The sequence below is a fragment of the Phocoena phocoena genome, chromosome 6 (assembly GCF_963924675.1).
Source record: "Phocoena phocoena chromosome 6, mPhoPho1.1, whole genome shotgun sequence".
Classification (NCBI taxonomy): Eukaryota; Metazoa; Chordata; class Mammalia; order Artiodactyla; family Phocoenidae; genus Phocoena; species Phocoena phocoena.
The window spans coordinates 2,003,163-2,022,049 of record NC_089224.1 but is presented as its reverse complement, the minus strand read 5'-3'; the positions used below and the strand labels follow the sequence as shown (position 1 = coordinate 2,022,049).

Below are 18,887 nucleotides of genomic sequence, written 5' to 3'. Positions count from 1 at the left end.
CCAATGGCAAAGGTAACAAAAGCAAAAATAGACAAGTGAGATTGTATCAAACTAAGAAGATTCTTCATAGCAGAGGAAACCATCAAAGAAATGAATAGGCAACTAACTACAAAATGGGAGAAAATATTTGCAAATCATATATTTGATAAGGGGTTGCTATCTAAAATATACAAAAAACTCATACAACTCAATAGCAAAAATTAGAACAATCTGATTAAAAAGTAGGCAGAGTAACTAAATGGATATTTTTCCAAAGAAGACATGCAGATGGCTAACAGGCACATGAGAAGATGCTCAACGTCACTAGTCATAGGGGAAATCAAATCAAAACCACAATGAGATATCGACTCACACCTGTCAGAATGGCCATCATCAAAAGGGCAAGAAACAACAAGTGTTGGCCAGGATGTGGAGAAAAGGGAGCCCTTGTGCACTGTTGGTGGAAATGTAAATTGGTGCAGCCACTATGGAAAATGGTATATTTCCTCCAAATATTAAAAATAAAACTACTATATAGTCCTGCATTCCCATTTCTGGTATTTATCCCAGAAAAGAAAACAGGATGTAGAAGAGATCTCTGCACTCCCATGTTCATTACAGTATTATTCACAGCAGCCAAGATACGGAAACAATGTAAGCGTCCAGCAAGGGACGAATGGATAAAGAAGATGTGGTCTATATATATATTGGAATATTATTCAGTTACAAGGAGGAAATTCTGCCATTTGTGACAGCGTGGTTGAACCTAGAGGTGCTAAGTGATGTAGGTCAGACAGACAAGGCAGGTACTGCGTGGTGTAACTTACACGTGGAATCCAAAAGAAAAAAAAGGTCGAACTCATAGAAACAGAGAGGAGAAACATGGTGACTAGAGTGGATAACCCTACATCATATCATTGAATTTGCTAAGAGAGTAGATTTTAAATATTCTCCCCTCCCCTCCTCCCCCAAAAGATAAATATGTGAGTTGATGAGTGGGTTAATTAACTCAGTGGGGAGAACCCTTCCACAATGTACATGTATATCAAGCCACTGTGATGTACACTTTCAGTATCCTACAATTTTTCAATTATACCTAAAGTTAAAAAAATATTTGAGCAGACATGAGGACTTTTGCTTTAATAGTCAACAAGCAGCCACCTCAGGTCCAGCTTGGTGGTCCTTGTTTTTCTCCTCGTGGCGACAACCTCCTTTTTATTTTCACAGCCAATTTGATCTTTAGTGAGACCATCCAATTACAACTATTCCTTTTTTATTTACTGAAAAGCTTCTTTTGTATAGTTTTTTTTCGAGAGAGAGGTTATAAAATAGAAAGTTGGCAAAAATTCTAATTACCTAGTGTAAGGTATAAAGACTGAAAAAAGTCTCATGTTTTTTTTATCTTCTACATTATTGGAAATTAAGTAAATTATCTCGTGGAGATTAAACAACCTAAGCACAGTGTAAATGTGCTCTTCCAGCAACACGTCAAGCTAAAACAAACCCACTGTACCTGGCAAAGAGCCAGGGCTTGTTCTTGTCCTAACTGAGACAGAACCACGCCGAGTTATCGCAGGACAGGACAGGACATTTGGGAAGTTGAATCATTGGAGAAGCTCCGGTGATTCGAATTAAATACTGAGAGGGTGATGACAATGAAAATTGACTTCGTTAAAGGCAAAGTTTAGATACGAGTTTCATGACTAAGAAGAATAATGGAAGGTTTGTCAGTGTTCTCTTATGGATACAACAGTTCTCTAATTTTCTTTGCACATTAATAAGTCAAGTAGGTAAAAGGGTAGTAGGAGTGGGTCTATATTGTGTGTGAGTTGGTTGGAAATGCTTGTCTAGACAGAGCAAACCGGTTTATTTACGATGTTCCTTCCTACCTGCCCCTTCCTCATTCACCCGTAAAAGAGGATGAACTTGTGCTGTGCTTGGGACACACCAACAACTCTGGCACGTTCCTGTCTCATGACAAGGAAAATCACAACTGCATTGCATGTGATGAGCATTTGATAGAGAGACGTCCGGGCAGGGGAGGAATACGTACTCAGGCTGGGAGAGTTGAGCAAGGCTTTGTGGAAGAAATATCTAGAAGCACAAGTTGGGGTAGAGAGGTGACCATGGGGAATGAAAGAGGAAAACCAATTCCCGAGAGATCAGGAGATAGAAAAACCAGGGTCCTGGTGTTTCTGATTGTATTACATTTACTCTTCAATTTATAACCTACACCACTTAGAAATCTGGAAAAATTATCTGCACAGAGGCTTTATAGTCATTAAGTTGGATTGTCCAAAGATTTCAATTCACAGAGGCTTCAGCGTTAAGAAACAGACACTGAAATGAAGATTGTGCCTTGTCAAGAATGGGATGCCGTTCAAAATAATCAATATACACTTAAAACTATTGTCTCATTCATGCAATGGCATCTTGGACTATTTCCAACTTATTTTATGACATGTTTCCTTCTTTTTGGGGGCAGGAGACCAAGGCTGAAAAAATTACTAGAGAGAATAAGGAGAGGCTATTTGCCAAGGAGGAAGAAAAAGAAGAGAAAAAATGGAATGTTCTGTCCTTTTCTATTGAGGAGGAAATGAAAGAGAATTTAAACTCTGGAATAAAGAACCTAGAAGAGTTTTTGAAATCATGTAAAAGTAGCTCAGTGAAATTTCGAGTTGAAATGGTGGGGATTACTGCCTGCTTGAGAGCGTGGAAAGAACATTGCCGTGGTGAAGGTATGTGGCTGTGAGTTCCTGTTGATTTGTTTGTTTGAATACATTGGAAAAGAATAAAAATCTAATGATGATAACTTATTTATTAACTGGAAGTCTGTTAGAAGGCTTAGGGAAGCCTTGGATGCATTATCTGATTTTGTCCTGGGAGAAGTCCTCTAAGTACTACTGCCTCTATTTTATCAATGAGCAGTGAAGTCTCAAAGGGGGCCCCAGTAGCAAAGATACAGCACATTCATAAGCAAATTCAAATCAATTCCTTATCACTTACATGTGGGATCTAAAATATGGCACTAATGAACTTACCTACGAAACAGAAACAGACATGCAGACATAGAGATCAGACTTGTGGTTGCCAAGGAGAGGGGGAGGGGAGGATTGGGAGTTTGGGATTAGCAGATGCAAACTAGTACATAGAGGATGGATAAACAACAAGGTCCTACTGTAGAGCACAGGGAACTATTGGAAAAGAATATGAAAAAGAATGTGTATGTATAACTGAATCACTTTGCTGTATAGCAGAAATTAACACAACAATGTAAGTCAACTACACTCCGATAAAAATATTCAAATCAATTCCCAGTCAGAGTTTACAAACAACCACTTAGAGAGTTGTGGGCCTCGTTAAGGGGACCCACAGATGGCGAGGTCCCAGGGAGAGTCTGTCGTTCATCTCTGACATCTGAAGCGTGAGCATTTTCTTTCTGGGCAAAACTCGGATCATGTTCACCTGGCATGCTGAGTTCTTCCAGAAGTTGCTGTGGTTTCCATGTGCTCTACTTTACAACTGCTACAATAGATAGTAGAAAAGAGAAGAAGAGGCAGGAAGAGGCAGGTAAGAGAGAAACATGGCTGGATAGAGACGTGTAAGTTGATGGCAGGTGAGATGATGAGGGGCCAGCATGCCTCCAGACAGTACTTCCGAGTACACCTCGTTGACCTGTCTATCTTGGTCGTCTCCACACTTGAATCCGTTGAACACGGGGTCACTGGGGGTTCTTCTCCCCCCTACCCCGTCATTCTACAAACTTCAGTCTGCCCCTGCAACGACAGACTTCGCTGAGGATTTCATCCCAGTGAGAAGCATAAGACTTGGCCTCTGTGGGTCTCTCTAAGATGTTGTGTCAGGATTTGCCGTTGCCCTGAGAGAGATCAGGATTAACAGTGGCTTACGTTTCTTTTGTAGCCTTTATAGCATCAGTATGTGTTTGGTAATATTTGTTAAATAGATAAAATGTAGGTTGATTGGAAGAAAGGGCGAATCAAAACTGCCCTAACGTGTGAAGTATGAAAAGACCAACTGTGAGGGGGACAAGAAAGGATGTAAGTGACTGTAAAGAAATGGACAGGGGTTAGCAAGGTTTGGATCTGGTAGGTGTAACAGACTGATTGAATTTAAAGGCTCCAGTGATTACACCAGACTCTTATCTCTGGTCACCATTAGGGTTCAATAAATGTTGCCAAGTTTTTTTTTTTTTTGCGGTACGCGGGCCTCTCACTGTCGTGGCCTCTCCCGTTGCGGAGCACAGGCTGCGGACGCGCAGGCTCAGCGGCCATGGCTCACGGGCCCAGCCGCTCCGCGGCACGTGGGATCTTCCCGGACCGGGGCACGAAGCCGCGTCCCCTGCATCGGCAGGCAGACTCTCAACCACTGCGCCACCAGGGAAGCCCAGGTTTTTAACCAGATATTTAGACTCATCTGGACATTTTTCTTTGAACATAGTAGAGAAGACATGGAAAGATTTGTATTCCTTAGAACTTAGACCAACTTGGGCTTTAGTGATCTTATTTCTATCATGAGCTACAAGATTGTCCTTTTCCCCCCGACACTTACAGAGCTACATCTCAGTTATCCACAGAGACGTCGGAATGTGTTTAGTTGCACTTTCATTTTATTGAGTTTTCTGTATTCCAAAACCTCCATTAATGCTAAGTAAGACAGTGAATTTAATTGGGTCATGTTAATAGCCTGAGTGAATAATCTTGGACAATCAGACATTTATTATTTTTGATGGCCTTTATAACAGTTTTGCTGTTTATTCTTTACCAAGGTGAAACCACAAAAGATTTAAGTATAGCTGTTCAAATGATGAAAAGGATCTACTCCGTGATGGAAAAATACCCAGAACTTTTGCAAGAGGCAGATCGGCAACTCATAGCCAGATGCCTTAGGTACTTAGGATTTGAGGAGTTGGCAAGTACTTTGCATCCAGCGCAGGTAATGTTTTCAGAATAGCTCCATTCTAGTAGAGTAATTATTAGGTGCACCTCAAGTGTCTTATAAGCACAGTTACCTGGGTTTTTTTTTTTCACTGAAAATATTTACTCCAAGTTCATAATCATTATTAGTAATCCAGCTCCCCCAACTTGAAGTAACCTAGAATTAGAAAATTTTGCAAAAGCTTCTCTGGACAAAAATGCCAGGTAGTCTCTGCAGACCCTTAAAACTAATCCTGTGTTTAATTCTAGCAAAACATTTAAAAACTATATTGCGACTGTTCAGTTGTCTTGATATCAGATTGTAGCTCAAGTGCCGTGATGGATATCTGAAGATCTTTATGTGTGCTATTTACTCTTAGTTAAGATAATGATTTGGGTGGTAAGAGATTTCTTCAATAAATATTGCAAACTTGGAAAGATGGTAAAATGCTTTTCTCGTAAAAATTAGTTTTCAGTTATTTTATTTTAAAAAATATTTTTAATCATTTAAAGGATGTTGTAATTTACAATCACTTTCAAAATGGGCTTGTAAACTCCTGTAGGTCACAGAAAATGACATGAAGGAGAAGAAGAAGAACAAATACTCAGTTGGCATTGGGCCGGCTCGGTTTCAGCTGCAGTACATGGGCCAGTATTTGGTACGAGATGAGAGGAAAGATCCAGACCCCAGAGTCCAGGACTTTATTCCTGACACCTGGCAGGTAATGACTGGATGAAAGAAACATTTTTGTATTTCATTATTAAATCTGATCTCAGGAGCTTCTCATGATTCCACATAGCACATCTGGCATGAAGTTCTTCATGTTGAGTCATCTTATTTAAAATTGTCATGGGAAATGTCAAATGTAGACTTTTTCCCATTTAAAGAAAGTGAATTTTTCATATCATCCATTTTTCATAAATAGACCATTTTCTTGGAGGTCCTCTGATGGAGTCACACATATATATTTGAAGTTCTGTCTTTGTCATCCGACTGTATCATTATGGAGGCTTCCCTGTGTCTGCAGGATATCCTATGTAAAATGTGACAGAGACATTCAAGGAGTTTAAACAGTAGAGACAGTTGTTTAGATATTTACAGCCTGTACCCGTGACCATAGTAGCTACTTTTCTATAAATAAGTGTAAAATTAATATTGATGGCTAGAAAATTAGGAATAAAAGGGTGCGTTTCTGCATTGATTCAACCTTATGAAATTGCCTCGAACCTTATCAGTTAAACATGTTTGGCTATGAAAATGCCATTCCAGAGGTTCAGTCTAACAGATGGTCTTAGCAGAATCTGACTTTATCGTCCTTGTGTTGATGATGCTGGAGTGCCTCAGAAACTCCCTGCCTGCTGTTCTGGGGCAGGGGGACCAGGTCCTTCCTTCCTGAAGTGCAGAACACGAAGCAGCTAAGGGCCCTCCAGGTATCTACGCCCGCCTCTGCTACGCTTCTTCTGATGTCGCCTTTGCTCTGAGGTGTGGCCCAGAGTGGACCAGGATTCAGAGAGTGTGCAGGATGGGGCTTTGGGGGGCTTTTCCATCTTCTGCCCATCACACAGGCTAATGATCCTTTCACTAGTCCTCATTTTGATAAATAAAAGCATAGGCTAAATGGATGAGAGTTTGTTTTTGTGTGTGTGTGTGTTACGCGGGCCTCTCACTGTTGTGGCCTCTCCCGTTGCGGAGCACAGGCTCCGGACGCGCAGGCTCAGCGGCCATGGCTCACGGGCCCAGCCGCTCTGCGGCATGTGGGATCTTCCCGGACCGGGGCACGAAGCCATGTCCCCTGCGTCGGCAGGCGGACTCTCAACCACTGTGCCACCAGGGGAGTCCCGGGAGTCTGTTTTAATGAAGGTCCCACATGCCCTCCAAAGTAGGGGCTGGCATCCTTCTATTTAGAAAGTACAAGATAAGTAGTAAAATGATTAATCCTTGATTTTTTTGTTTTCTGTTCAGCTACTTTTTCACCCTTACAAAAATACATACTCTTAGATCTTCATTTCTCAGAGCCGTCATGCGCTTACTCAATGACAAGTAATCAGAAAGAATATCTACCCAAGGACAAGATATTTTGTTCAGGCCCTCTCTGCATTTTTCACACACAAACCCACCTCCAGACGCTCAAAAGTGCTGCAATTCTCTCTTCTGGGAGAGGCCGTGAGTTCTTCACAAGTTCCCGTGTATCTTTTGGTGTGTTTTCAACTCGCAGCCACTCCTTTGCGGCTCAGAGAATTATGCTGGAAGTGTCTTAAGGTATTTGTTTTGCTAACGTGCTTCTCGTGGCTCTGACACAACGGTGCTCTGACCCTGCAGCGAGAGCTCTTGGACGTCGTGGACAAGAATGAGTCTGCGGTCATAGTGGCCCCCACGTCCTCAGGGAAGACCTACGCCTCCTACTACTGCATGGAGAAGGTGCTACGGGAGGGCGACGATGGGGTGGTCGTGTACGTGGCCCCCACCAAGGTAGGTCTGGGGGCTGGGGGGTTGTTCAAGTGACTTACATTTTCTCTTTCACTCCCGAACCTCCTCTTTTAGTTTAATGCCTGTAGTCATGTGGTAGATCTAGCTCTCTTTATTTTTTTTCGCAATTTATTTTTTTCCACTTTTATTGAGATAAAACGGATGTGTAACCTGTTAGTTTCGTGTGTACAGCATAATGGTCAATATTTGTATGTATTGTTAAATGATCACCCCTATAATTCTAGTGAACATGAATCGTGAATCACCTCATATAGTTAAACATTTTGTGTTTCCTTGTGATGAGAACTTTTAAGATCTGCTCTCTTAGAAACTGTCAGGTACACAATACCGTATTGTTAACAATAGTCACTGTTACATCCCCAGACTTATTTATCTTATAACTGGAACTTTGTACCTTTTGACCACCCTCACCTGTTCTCCCCGCCCTTAGCCCCACCCTAGCCAACCACCAGCCTGTTCTGTTTCCACGCATCTCACTTTATTTTCTAACCTGCATTTTCTCCTTCCAGTCTGAGAGGCCAAAGTAATACTTCCCTTAGAACACTGTGAGGCAGAGGTCTGGTCCTGTGATCTTGTCATTCAGCTTTTTGCTCGAACTGAGAGAAGCATCCCGACTATGTCGGGCAACGTTGAGTCTTTAGGAACCCCGCGTTTCGTCTGCCCTTGATGGGATGCATCCTGTCTGCTCTTGGGTGTCAGTGCCTGATGTGTTTCTCATGCCAGGTGCTTTTGCCATATTTCTTTTATGGCTGGAACCACCTAATGCCAAGCTTAAATACAGAAAGTGTAACCTGTCATTTAGGAGAAAGGCTGATTTACAGGAAGTATAAGTTTGCATATCCTCATTTACAACCCCTTGTTTTTAATGCGATTACTCTTAAGAAAGGCAGATTTACTTGGGATAACTTTGATTCTGCAGATTAAAATGAGATCTCATTCCATTTTAGTTTCTAGGAAAATGTGGCGTTGAGTGACTTGGGATCGGGCTCAGAACCAGACTGATCAACATGATTAGTTGAAATTAGCACTTTAGTTTTGATTGTAACTTTTTCGTTTTTCATGGTTACGAAAGCAGTAAGTGTTCATAGCAGGAAATTAATAAAATACATCAAGAAAAATGAAGCTTACTGGAGGTGGAATTGGTAATTCAACACAATACATATTCCTCTTCTAAAAGTTTTAGAACCCAAAGGTTTTAGAAGCCAAATTACTCTTCTAAAAGTTTAAATCCATTTTTATTCCCTCTGACAGTATATGGAAGTATATATATCCTCTTATTTTTTTCCAACATTCGTATGATCTTTAAACATTTTTTGCCATACTGCTAGGTAAAAATTTCCATCTCATAATAAATCTGCATTTCTGTGATCACTGATTGGGGAGCCTTTCCATATGATTTCTGGGCAGTGATATTTCTTTAATCGTGAACTACTTGTTCATGACATCTGCCCATTTTCTTTTTCTTGTAGTGGAAGGGCATTGCCTTTTTATTGATTGGCCAGAAGTCTGTATAATAAGTATATTACTTTTTCTCTGTAAAGTATAACCGATATACTTTTGTCATTTCATCTTTTTGCTATATTACGGTTATATCAGTGGTACTTTGTTAATATCTTTGTGTAGTCAGATCTATCAGTATTTCCGTTTAGTGTTTCCGAGTGTGCTCAAATATATGAAAGTGTCCACTTTCTAGTATCTTTATGCTTATGTTTTAAAGTTTACATTTTAATCTAGGTGAGACTTTTTTGGGCATAGAGTGTGAAATACGGAGATGTGTATAGGTTTGCACACGCTCAGATTTCGCTGGCTACCACCTGCCTAGTCCGGGGTGTGGGTCCCCTGTACACTCGCAGGTAGAGGTCTGGGGATGCCCCCAAATACGAGAACCACACGTCCATCCCGGCTGCCCTCCTTGGCCGTTCTACATCGACTCACGGTTTCTTTCTAAGCCTTGGTGGCCCAGGTATCAGCTGTTTGTTTGTCACGCGTGGGCAACATTTCCTGCTTTTTCCCTCTGATGAAGCCGGGTTTTCCCATTTTACATTGGGTTGAGGTTATAAGTGTGTTCACGTGTAGTCACAGAGCTCAAAGACAGCCCGTGGGTTAGGCAGATGGTAGGAGAAAGGGGTGATGAAGCTTCCTGCCCTCCCAGCAGTACGTAATTTTAGACAGTGCCTGTCGTTCTCTCTCTGAGGTTTCCCCTGTACTTTATTATGTGATTAATGGATATTTTCCCCTGTCAATCAGGCCCTTGTCAATCAGGTGGCAGCAACTGTTGAGAATCGTTTCAGCAAAAATCTGCCAAAAGGTGGATCTCTGTGCGGTGTTTTTACACGGGAGTATCGTCATGAGGCTCTAAACTCTCAGGTAGGACATACACTAATTAATGCATTTGTTACTGAATTATATGATAGTACTCAGAAGTCTCTTTCAGTAGAAATGCAGTATCTTGACAAGGGCTTGTAGAAGTAATTTTCTTGAATTTATAAAAGATGAAGTGGCTTGGGCTTCCCTGGTGGCGCAGTGGTTGAGAGTCCGCCTGCCGATGCAGGGGACACGGGTTTGTGCCCCGGTCCGGGAGGATCCCACATGCTGTGGAGCGGCTGGGCCCGTGAGCCATGGCCGCTGGGCCTGTGTGTCCGGAGCCTGTGCTCCACAGCGGGAGAGGCCACAACAGTGAGAGGCCCGCGTACCGCAAAAAAAAAAAAAAAAAAAAAAAAGATGAAGTGGCTTTAGAGAAAATTGAACAGTGTTATATTCCAGAGAGTAAGAAATGGAGCTCATCTTTCTCAAGGACACTTAGCTTTTGATTGCAGATTTCAGTTATATTTCATGGCATCATCTTGGTTTATGAGTGGATCGAAAATGATCTGAAGAACCCCATGTTATAAAAACTGACAAACTGATTTCCATTCAGGATAACTGTTTCTTGACCTTTCTTTTTTTTTTTTACAATTTTTTTTTTTTTTTTTTTTTGCGGTATGCGGGCCTCTCACTGTTGTGGCCTCTCCCGCTGCGGAGCACAGGCTCCGGACGCGCAGGCCCAGCGGCCATGGTTCACGGGCCCAGCCGCTCCGTGGCATGCGGGATCCTCCCGGACCGGGGCACGAACCGGTATCCCCTGCATCGGCAGGCGGACTCTCAACCACTGCACCACCAGGGAAGCCCTCTTGACCTTTCTTGATGTGAAGGATACTCATCATAGTTTCAGAATGTTGTATTTATGGATGGACTTCATGGTGTTAAGTAAATCAGACAGTTTCCCTCCTTATTAAGCTCACTGAAAACAGTTAGAGCTAAACAGAAAGTGAAAACGTGACTATAGCACATTGCATGGTGGATGTGAGATGTGACGCCCACATCGCCATTTGTAAGAGCACCGCTGCCCAGGGGCGGGGCGTGAGGTCCGGCAGAGGCCTGCTGTCGGGCCCTGTGCTGCCCCGCTTTCGGCACCCTGGGACTGAGCGGGGCTGGGGCAGAGACACTGGCCATTTCGGCTGCGTGTGGAGTAGCACTGATGGCCGCCATGCGCTCCAGACTCCAAGCTAGATGGGCCAGCGCGTCACCAGGTGTGTTCTGAAGTTCACCTTCTCACTCTGCCCCATCCTCTCCCAACTTCCATAGTTGTTCATTTTGAATAAATGGTGTTCAACCTAAACTGAACCTCGGGGTCAGATTTTGAAGGAATAAACCTGCGACAATGAACTCTTCCTATTATTACCGTGAATGCTTATAAGTAAGAATTTAAACTTCAAATCTGATATCTTACCATTTTGACCTATAAAAATTGCAGTGTCACAAGATTCAAACGAATATATCATATTCTACTTAATCAGGAGGTCCATTCAGGAGTTTTAACTCTCTCTTTTATATTCTTAGAACTACATCTTGGTGTAGCAAGTGCTCAAAAGTGTTTGCGCAATGCTCTTGTTTTTAGGTACTTGTCACAGTGCCTGCCTGCTTTGAAATTCTGCTGCTAGCTCCGCATCGCCAGGCGTGGGTGAAAAGGATCAGATATGTTATATTTGATGAGGTAGGTTTGGTATTATTTCTCTGGGTTGAGTTCCTGGTTGCGTAAGCGCCACACTGAAGACATTTGCTGCTTCGGGGCATTCATCGTCTGCGTGGAGTTTCGGTTGCGGAGGACATTGTCTTTCCCCTGTGAATCACGCCAGTCTTTGGGCTCCGTTTTCCTGTTCTGGCTCAGGACAGGGTATCTGTGTCTGCGGACCTCTGGATGGCAGAGGAGCTGTCTTTGGTGACCACCGTTTCAGAGGAGTAGAACTCACCACTAGGGCATAAGTTTTCCTGGACAGAGATTCCGAAAATCTGATCTTTGATCTCCAGAGCAAGGAGTTGGGGGCTATAACAATGATGTCAGTTATGTACAGTATCTTGTCAGTCATGGTCCCAGCAGGAAACAGACGACACACACAAAATGGAAGAATTCAAGAAGAGCTTTTTGCAAAGGTGTGTGGGCGGGGGGGAACTGTGCCGTTAGTGCAGTAGCCCAGGGCGAGGAGGTTACCCCTCAGCCTAAAGGGACAAGGAAAGATATGGTCAATGAGACCCACAGGAAGATTGAGTGTGCTGGCCACTTTGCAAGGGGCAGCTGCCTTAGCCGAGGAGCACACCTGGCTCAGGGTAACCTGCCAGGAAGGCAGCCAGTGGCACAAAGACCTCACCCTCATTCCCTTCAGGTCTCTTGTCCAGGCTCTCCTTTGGCCAAAGCCAGTGGAACCAGAGAGCATTGGAGCTCTTTTGAAGTAGCCTCTGTGGGTCAGTTTCCCTGGGCAGAGAGAGCAGGTTGGAAAATGATGGACATTTATAGAGCAAATGAAGGTTATTGAGAAAGTTTTTACAGCAGAATTAAGAATATTTATTCAAAGAGACTTAAAGCATTATAAAAGAATTCTTTTGCTCCAAAGGGCTTTCAGTTTAAAGGGGAAAATGATGATAAGCCTGTATTTCACTTAATTTTTCCTGTTGTAAGCTTGAAGCTACCAAGAGAGCTGTGCTTTTGATTGGTTTGAACCTGACTTACTGTGTTTTATTTTTTGCTCATTCTGTATATGCTACATCCTGAAGGCCTTGAATATTCATATTGAAAAAAAAAAATCCAACAGCTTTGTCTTGGCAGTCTAGAACCTTGAATTGTACTCTGGTCTCAAAGCTTTGAAATGCTGTGACATGGGGTACCTCAGTTTCCCCAATTTTATGTCAGGGTAACGCTGACGGGCTGGTGTATTATCTGACTAGGGCAAAGCCAAATGGGCAGGGGAAGTTTTTTCTTTTTTTTAATTGTCTGGCTCTGATGGTACGTTCTTTCCAGTTGATTGCCAGGTGTCATAGTTTAATCTATTTAAAGGAGACCATATTTGAGAATCTTCCCTAAATCTAGTTCCATTTGCTTTATTTGGTCAAAGGACATTCGTTAATTCAGCAAATATATAAGGAGTATCTCCACAATTCCAGGCACTGTTGGTGCTGGGAATGCCCAGGGTAAGTCACAGAATCATTGGAAAAAAGGGGGTAGACAGCTACGCCTACCCATGACGGTGGCAGCCCGCATCAGTGTGTATGGTGAAGAGATGGATCAGTGTGACCCCACTGTGGTGATGGCAGGGAGACAGCAGGGGGACGGCTCTGCGGTGGCTGGTCAGAAAGTCTTCCCATGGGGCGACATTGAACCGAACTCTGCAAGTTCAAAAGGGGGTAAGAGCAGAAGGAACAATATATGTGGAAGCTCCGGGGTAGGAAAGATGTGGTCAGGGAACAAAGCAAAGTTCAGTGTGTCTGGAGGAAAGTGAGGGCAGGATGGGAGAGAGGCTTGAATGAAGCTGGAGAGGCAGGTGGGGGGCGGTTACTCCCAGCACAACATGTACGCCCTGTTCAGGAGTTTATATTTTGTTCCACATGCAATGGGAAGATATTGAAGAAATTTAATTGTGGACATGGCCTGATGGAATTCATCCTTGAGACGTATCTGTTGGCTGTGATGTGAAGTGTTCAGGGGATGGCCTGGGAAGCTAGGAGGGTGGCCAGGAGGGTATCGTGATTGACTTGGGGGCCGTGGACATGGAGAAAATACTTAGATCTGAAAGACATTTTGGAAAGTAAGATAAAGAGGAATTATTGATGGATCGGTTATGGGAATTAAAAGAATTTGTGTCAAGATTTTCTCTTGCCTGAATTTGCCAATATTTACGTAAACTTGGCATGGTTGATTAAAGGTAATTGGAGACCATGTATGATGATTCAGGTTCCCCTGTCTTATTTTCATTCGCTGGTTTTAAATCAACTGAAAAATTATTTAATTTATTTAAACTAGACTAAAACAAACAAAAGCAGTCCACCCGTTTCTCCCATGCCCACCTGTTGCAAATGCCTATTTGTTCTCTATGTCTTTGAGCTTGTTTTTTTGTGTGTGTGGGTTTTTTTTAAGATTTCACATGTGAGATCATTATTTGTCTTTTTATGTCTGATTTGTTGATTTATTTCACTTAGCATAATGCCCTTGACGTCCTTCCATGTTGTCACAAATGGGAAGATTTCATTCTTTTTTATGGCTGAATAATATTCCATTCTGCATATACATACCACAGTTTCTTTATCCACTCATCCTTCAGTGGACACTTAGATTGCTTCATATCTTGGCTGTTATACATAGTGCTGCAATTAACATGGGGGATGCTTATATCTTTTGGTATTCTTCGGATAAATACCCCGAAGTGGAATTGCTGGGTCATATGGTAACTCTATTTTTAGGTTTTTGAGGAACCTCCATACTGTTTTCTGCAGTGGCTGCACCAATATACATTCCCACCAACAGTGCACAAGCGTTCTCTTTTCTCCACATTCTTGCCAACACTTGTTATTTGTGTTCTTTTTGATGGTGGCCGTTCTGACAGATGCGAGTGATATCTCATGTGGTTTTGATTTTCATTTCTCGATGACTGGTGATGTTGAGCATCTTGCCATGTGCCTGTTGGCCATCTGTTTGTTTTCTTTGGAAAAATATCTCTTCAGACCTTCTGCTCATTTTTAATGGAGAATTTTTGTCTTTAATAGGTCCACTGTCTTGGTGGAGAAATTGGAGCAGAAGTCTGGGAGCATCTCCTTGTCATGATCCGCTGTCCCTTCCTGGCCCTTTCTGCTACCATCAGCAACCCGGAGCATCTCACCGAGTAGGCATTAGCTTCTAGTCCGGATACAATGCTTATCTATTTTGAATGTTTGAATGTCATGCTTTCTATCTGGGTTCTGGAGAGTTTCATAACTTTCTGGTGAATTTATTACCTTATCTCTGGATATTCAAGGAACAGAGTCACCTCTCCTGGCAGGTGCTGAGCAAGCCCACACTCTATAAAGGAAAATCAAGGGTTCTCCCAGCTGGATCTGCAGCTGACTAGGAAATATCCCCCGTATCTCAAAAAAGGTTCACCGGAAGTTATCAATTTATGTTTCTTTTTCTTTGTCCTTTACCAAGAAATAAAATTAAAATGGTATAATGACATGCTCTGCCATGGACCTTGAGATTTCTTACGTTGTCCCACTTTGTAGATGTTTAGAAAGATAGTGAAGCCTTATTAGTTGAAAACCCCATATTATTTATCCACGGGGCTAGATTTTTACCCACTAACAGCAACAATTATAGCAAAGACTCCTATTTGCCAGGTGCTCTTCTAAGTGCTTTGCATATGTTAATTTATTTTAAATGGCCAACAGCCCTTACGATTTATTATTTTCATTACTACTGTTAGATAGTCTTTTCCATACTGCTATTATTATTTCCATTTTAAATGTGGAAAATGAGGCCCAGAGAGATTTTGTGATGCAACCGAGAGCTTCAGCCCATGGTAAGGAGGCTGGGATTCCATCTTAGGTCATCTGGCTCCAGGGCCTATTCCCTTAAGTAATTTTTAAGGCACATAAAATTTTCTTTATTTAAAGTACTTTAAAATCCTTTCACAGGAAGTGGTTCCATGTTCTGCCTAAATAATATGTGATTTAAATTTTTAAGGTGGCTACGATCCATAAAACAGTACTGGAAACAAACAGACAGTATGATAGAAAAAAATACTGCTTCTTCAAGAAATGCCAACTGCCGCGCCAGTTCTCACCGAGACTACTTACTGAGGAAGCAGTCGTATAAAGTGAGACTTGGTATGTTTGACATAGTCATAGGAATTTTATCTTTTCTTTTCAAGTTATTCCAGCCATTGTGTGTTCATTCATTTGGAAATCCTTGCTCTTCATTTCCAGTGCTCTATGCAGAGAGATACAATGATTTAGAGAAGCACGTATGTTCAGTAAACAATCATGACATCTCCTTTGACCATTTTCACCCTTGCGCTGCGCTGACCGTGGACCATGTGAGTGATGGTTCCGCCATGTTTGTTCTGAGCCACATCGGTGGTTTGTATCATATTGCAAAGCTGCCTGGGCGACACTCATCAGAATTACAGAATCGATGCTCTGTAACGGATATTGAACCTGAGTTTTAAGAGTAACAAGAGTTTTCATCTGCTCCTCAGTGGTGCCTACATCTGCAAAGCTTAGGAATGACTGAACATCTTAACCTGAAGTTTCTTGGGGTCGATTTTCTTTATTCTTTGCCCACTTTCCTTCTTCTCAGCACCTGTGTCCCATCTGTCCACCTTCAAGGACACTAACTCTCCTCTTAATGCAGCTACAACTGTGTGTGGACAGTACCTTGTACGTGTGAGAATCTGATTGCTGTGAATTAGGTCAAACAAGGAAAAGACACTTTTCACTAACATAGCAATCACATGACTTTTGGGTAGTGAATCAGTAAGGTGGAGGTCTTAAGGGGACCTCATGTGGCGCACTAGGGTTTGAGTGGGGGAAGATTTCTTAATTTTTCTGGCTTTTCTCTGGAACCGGCAAAAGGCACAGCTCCTTAGCTAGGCTTCCCAGGTCTTCTAGGAACTGGCCCCAAGTCCTTTCTGTTCATCCACTTGATGGATTTTACCTGGAAGCCCTCATGATTTATATATAAACTGGAGCGTTTCAGCACAGATGCAAAGTGCCTGTTGTCCAGACTCTGTTCATCTTTGATGATTCTTCTAATGGGAAACCTCTCCAGAATCCTCTGTGACTTCCTTAGCTGGATGGAATCTTCTCTCCATAGCACCTTGTCTATATTTTTCTTGTATGATAACAGTTACGGCCAGCTTGCTGCTGAAGTTCTTTACGTGCTTGTCTTCTTACTAGACTAAGTCCTTGAAGACAGATTTTGTGTCCTTGTAGTTTGTAACTAACTGCTATGTATATAAAATTAAAATGTATATTACACAAATATAGCCAACCCAAATGGGGAACTTACTTTGGGTTCTAAGAATTTTATGTATTTTGTCTCTTTTAACCATCACAATTTTAGGATACATGCTGTACTGATATTCCCATTCGGCAAGTGAGGAAGGTGGGGCAGAGAGAACTTGGACCACTGAGGAAGGGGTGGGGCTGGGATGCAGTCTCAGGTAGACCGATTCCAGAGCCTGCTGTCATATCACTGTATTCTGGACAATCTGGTGGACAAACGCCTGGGTGAGGGAGTGAGTGAGAATCGCTTTATAGCCTTTGGGCTGTGATGCAGTAGCTTCTAAAAGCAACGGAATGAATCCTAGCGATGGTAATTTTCCAACAGGATTTTATTATGGAACTTTCTCTTTTGTGTGGCAGTGGCTCAAATGTGGACAAAATTCCTGTGACCTAACTCACATCCCCAAACTAGAATAGTGATGATAACCCAAAAATTGATAACAAGACTCCTTTCTCTGTCTTTCTCTCCTTTTCTCTTCTCTCTCCACGTTATTTCCTGGTGTTTTTAAGTAGCGTAGTATTTTCACAGTCACTTGTTGTGTTTAGATGGTTCAGGGAAGGTTGTCTTTAAACAGCAGTGAGCACGGTGGTTGGGAGAACTTGGCGAGGTGGGCATTTTGGTCCAAGTGCCTTTCCTCTATCTCAGTACCTATTAATGAATCAGCTGGGAAGCTGCTCCAGCTCCTGTAACCCCATGTGACCTCTGCAAACGTCACACTGCTGCATGAGTCTCCTTCAGGCTCCCGGACATCGGCAGTAGGAATGGGGCTTGGACAGTGTTAAATATGTATTTTGGCAGCTGTGTGTATGGGATGTTTCCTAAAGCATCAGTGATAAAAAAGCAAGTCGGCCTTTCTGAACAAGGAGATGCTTCCTGATCTTGTGTAGTAGACCTCAGATTGATGTGCGAGAGTGGGTGGCGTGGAAAAGTGTAACGAACTGTGGCAACGTAAAGAGAAGTGCCGTCCCCCTTGGGCGTCCGCTCTGTAGCTCTGTCACAAGGGTGGTCCCAGAAGGGAGGGGGGCAGGATGAGTGAGGTGAGGGAGTGCCCACCTTCACATGAGGCTCGTTTCTGGCAAAGTGGAGAGTTATCCGGCCCCGCAGGGACAGCTGCAGGCTGCCGCGGGGTGGGGTGGGCTGACGGTGTCAGCCCCAGCAAGTGTGGGAGGAGCCGAGCCACTGGTCTTTTTCGCCTGCACGTGGAGCAGTGCTTCCGTCACCTGCGAGGTTGGGGACGATGTGATTTGCCCAAACAACATCGTGAGTAATGCTGTGTGTTCATAAGTGAAGGAGGGTGTGAATCTGTGACCTTTTATGTCTCTTCCTTTTACACCTGGGCTGGCTCAGTTTTTTACCAGCTCGTAAGTTATCGTATCGTGAAGACCAGCTGAAGGGAATGCCCAGCTTTTAGCCACCGAGTCCTGAAATTGATTAAAAACATTAAGACCTGGGGGCTTCCCTGGTGGCGCAGTGGTTGAAGGTCTGCCTGCCGATGCAGGGGACGCGGGTTCGTGCCCCGGTCCGGGAAGATCCCACATGCCGCGGAGCGGCTGGGCCCGTGAGCCATGGCCACTGAGCCTGCGCGTCCGGAGCCTGTGCTCCGCAACGGGAGAGGCCACAACAGGGAGAGGCCCACGTACCACAAAAAAAAAAAACAACAAAAATACATTAAGACCTGTAGGTTCGTCATTCATCAGTCACAGCGAGAGTTGAGGCATCGATCACGTGCCAGGCGGTTTACTAGGCCTATGCCACGTATTACGTAACTTAATTCTGACAACAAATCCGTGGCAAAGGCAGAATTGCCCTCCATGGTAGAAATAAGGACACGCAGGCTTTTTTAAAAGCTTAAAAGCCCTAAGAAATCATAAGCATTCTCGTGACCAATACAGAAGATTTGTGTCTTAAAAATTATGATAGTTCTTGGATTTATTTTATTTAGGCAAATACTTTGCCACTTTTAAGTAGTAGTAATAAGAGAAGAAAATGCTAACATTCCAAAATAACATATTCACGTACTATTTGGCAAAATGTAGTTTTTTCTGTTCAGTCAGTTCAGCTCAGACTGAGATGCTAAACGGTGATTCCAGGAAATCACCTGCATCCTATAGATTCTTACAAGCCTCATTCAAAGCCTGGC

At 43.0% G+C, this 18,887-nt stretch overlaps 1 protein-coding gene across 1 annotated transcript in view; it reads left to right on the top strand.

Annotated features, from left to right (window-relative positions):
- Positions 1–18,887, top strand: part of LOC136124487 (probable ATP-dependent RNA helicase DDX60) — a 77,833-nt gene that overhangs the window by 24,322 nt on the left and 34,624 nt on the right. The window contains exons 13-21 of the mRNA XM_065879193.1: positions 2,465–2,717; positions 4,766–4,932; positions 5,477–5,635; positions 7,234–7,383; positions 9,649–9,768; positions 11,339–11,434; positions 14,473–14,588; positions 15,425–15,567; positions 15,667–15,776. Of these exons, the coding sequence (XP_065735265.1) occupies positions 2,465–2,717; positions 4,766–4,932; positions 5,477–5,635; positions 7,234–7,383; positions 9,649–9,768; positions 11,339–11,434; positions 14,473–14,588; positions 15,425–15,567; positions 15,667–15,776 (1,314 nt within the window). The remainder of the gene's footprint in view (positions 1–2,464; positions 2,718–4,765; positions 4,933–5,476; positions 5,636–7,233; positions 7,384–9,648; positions 9,769–11,338; positions 11,435–14,472; positions 14,589–15,424; positions 15,568–15,666; positions 15,777–18,887) is intronic.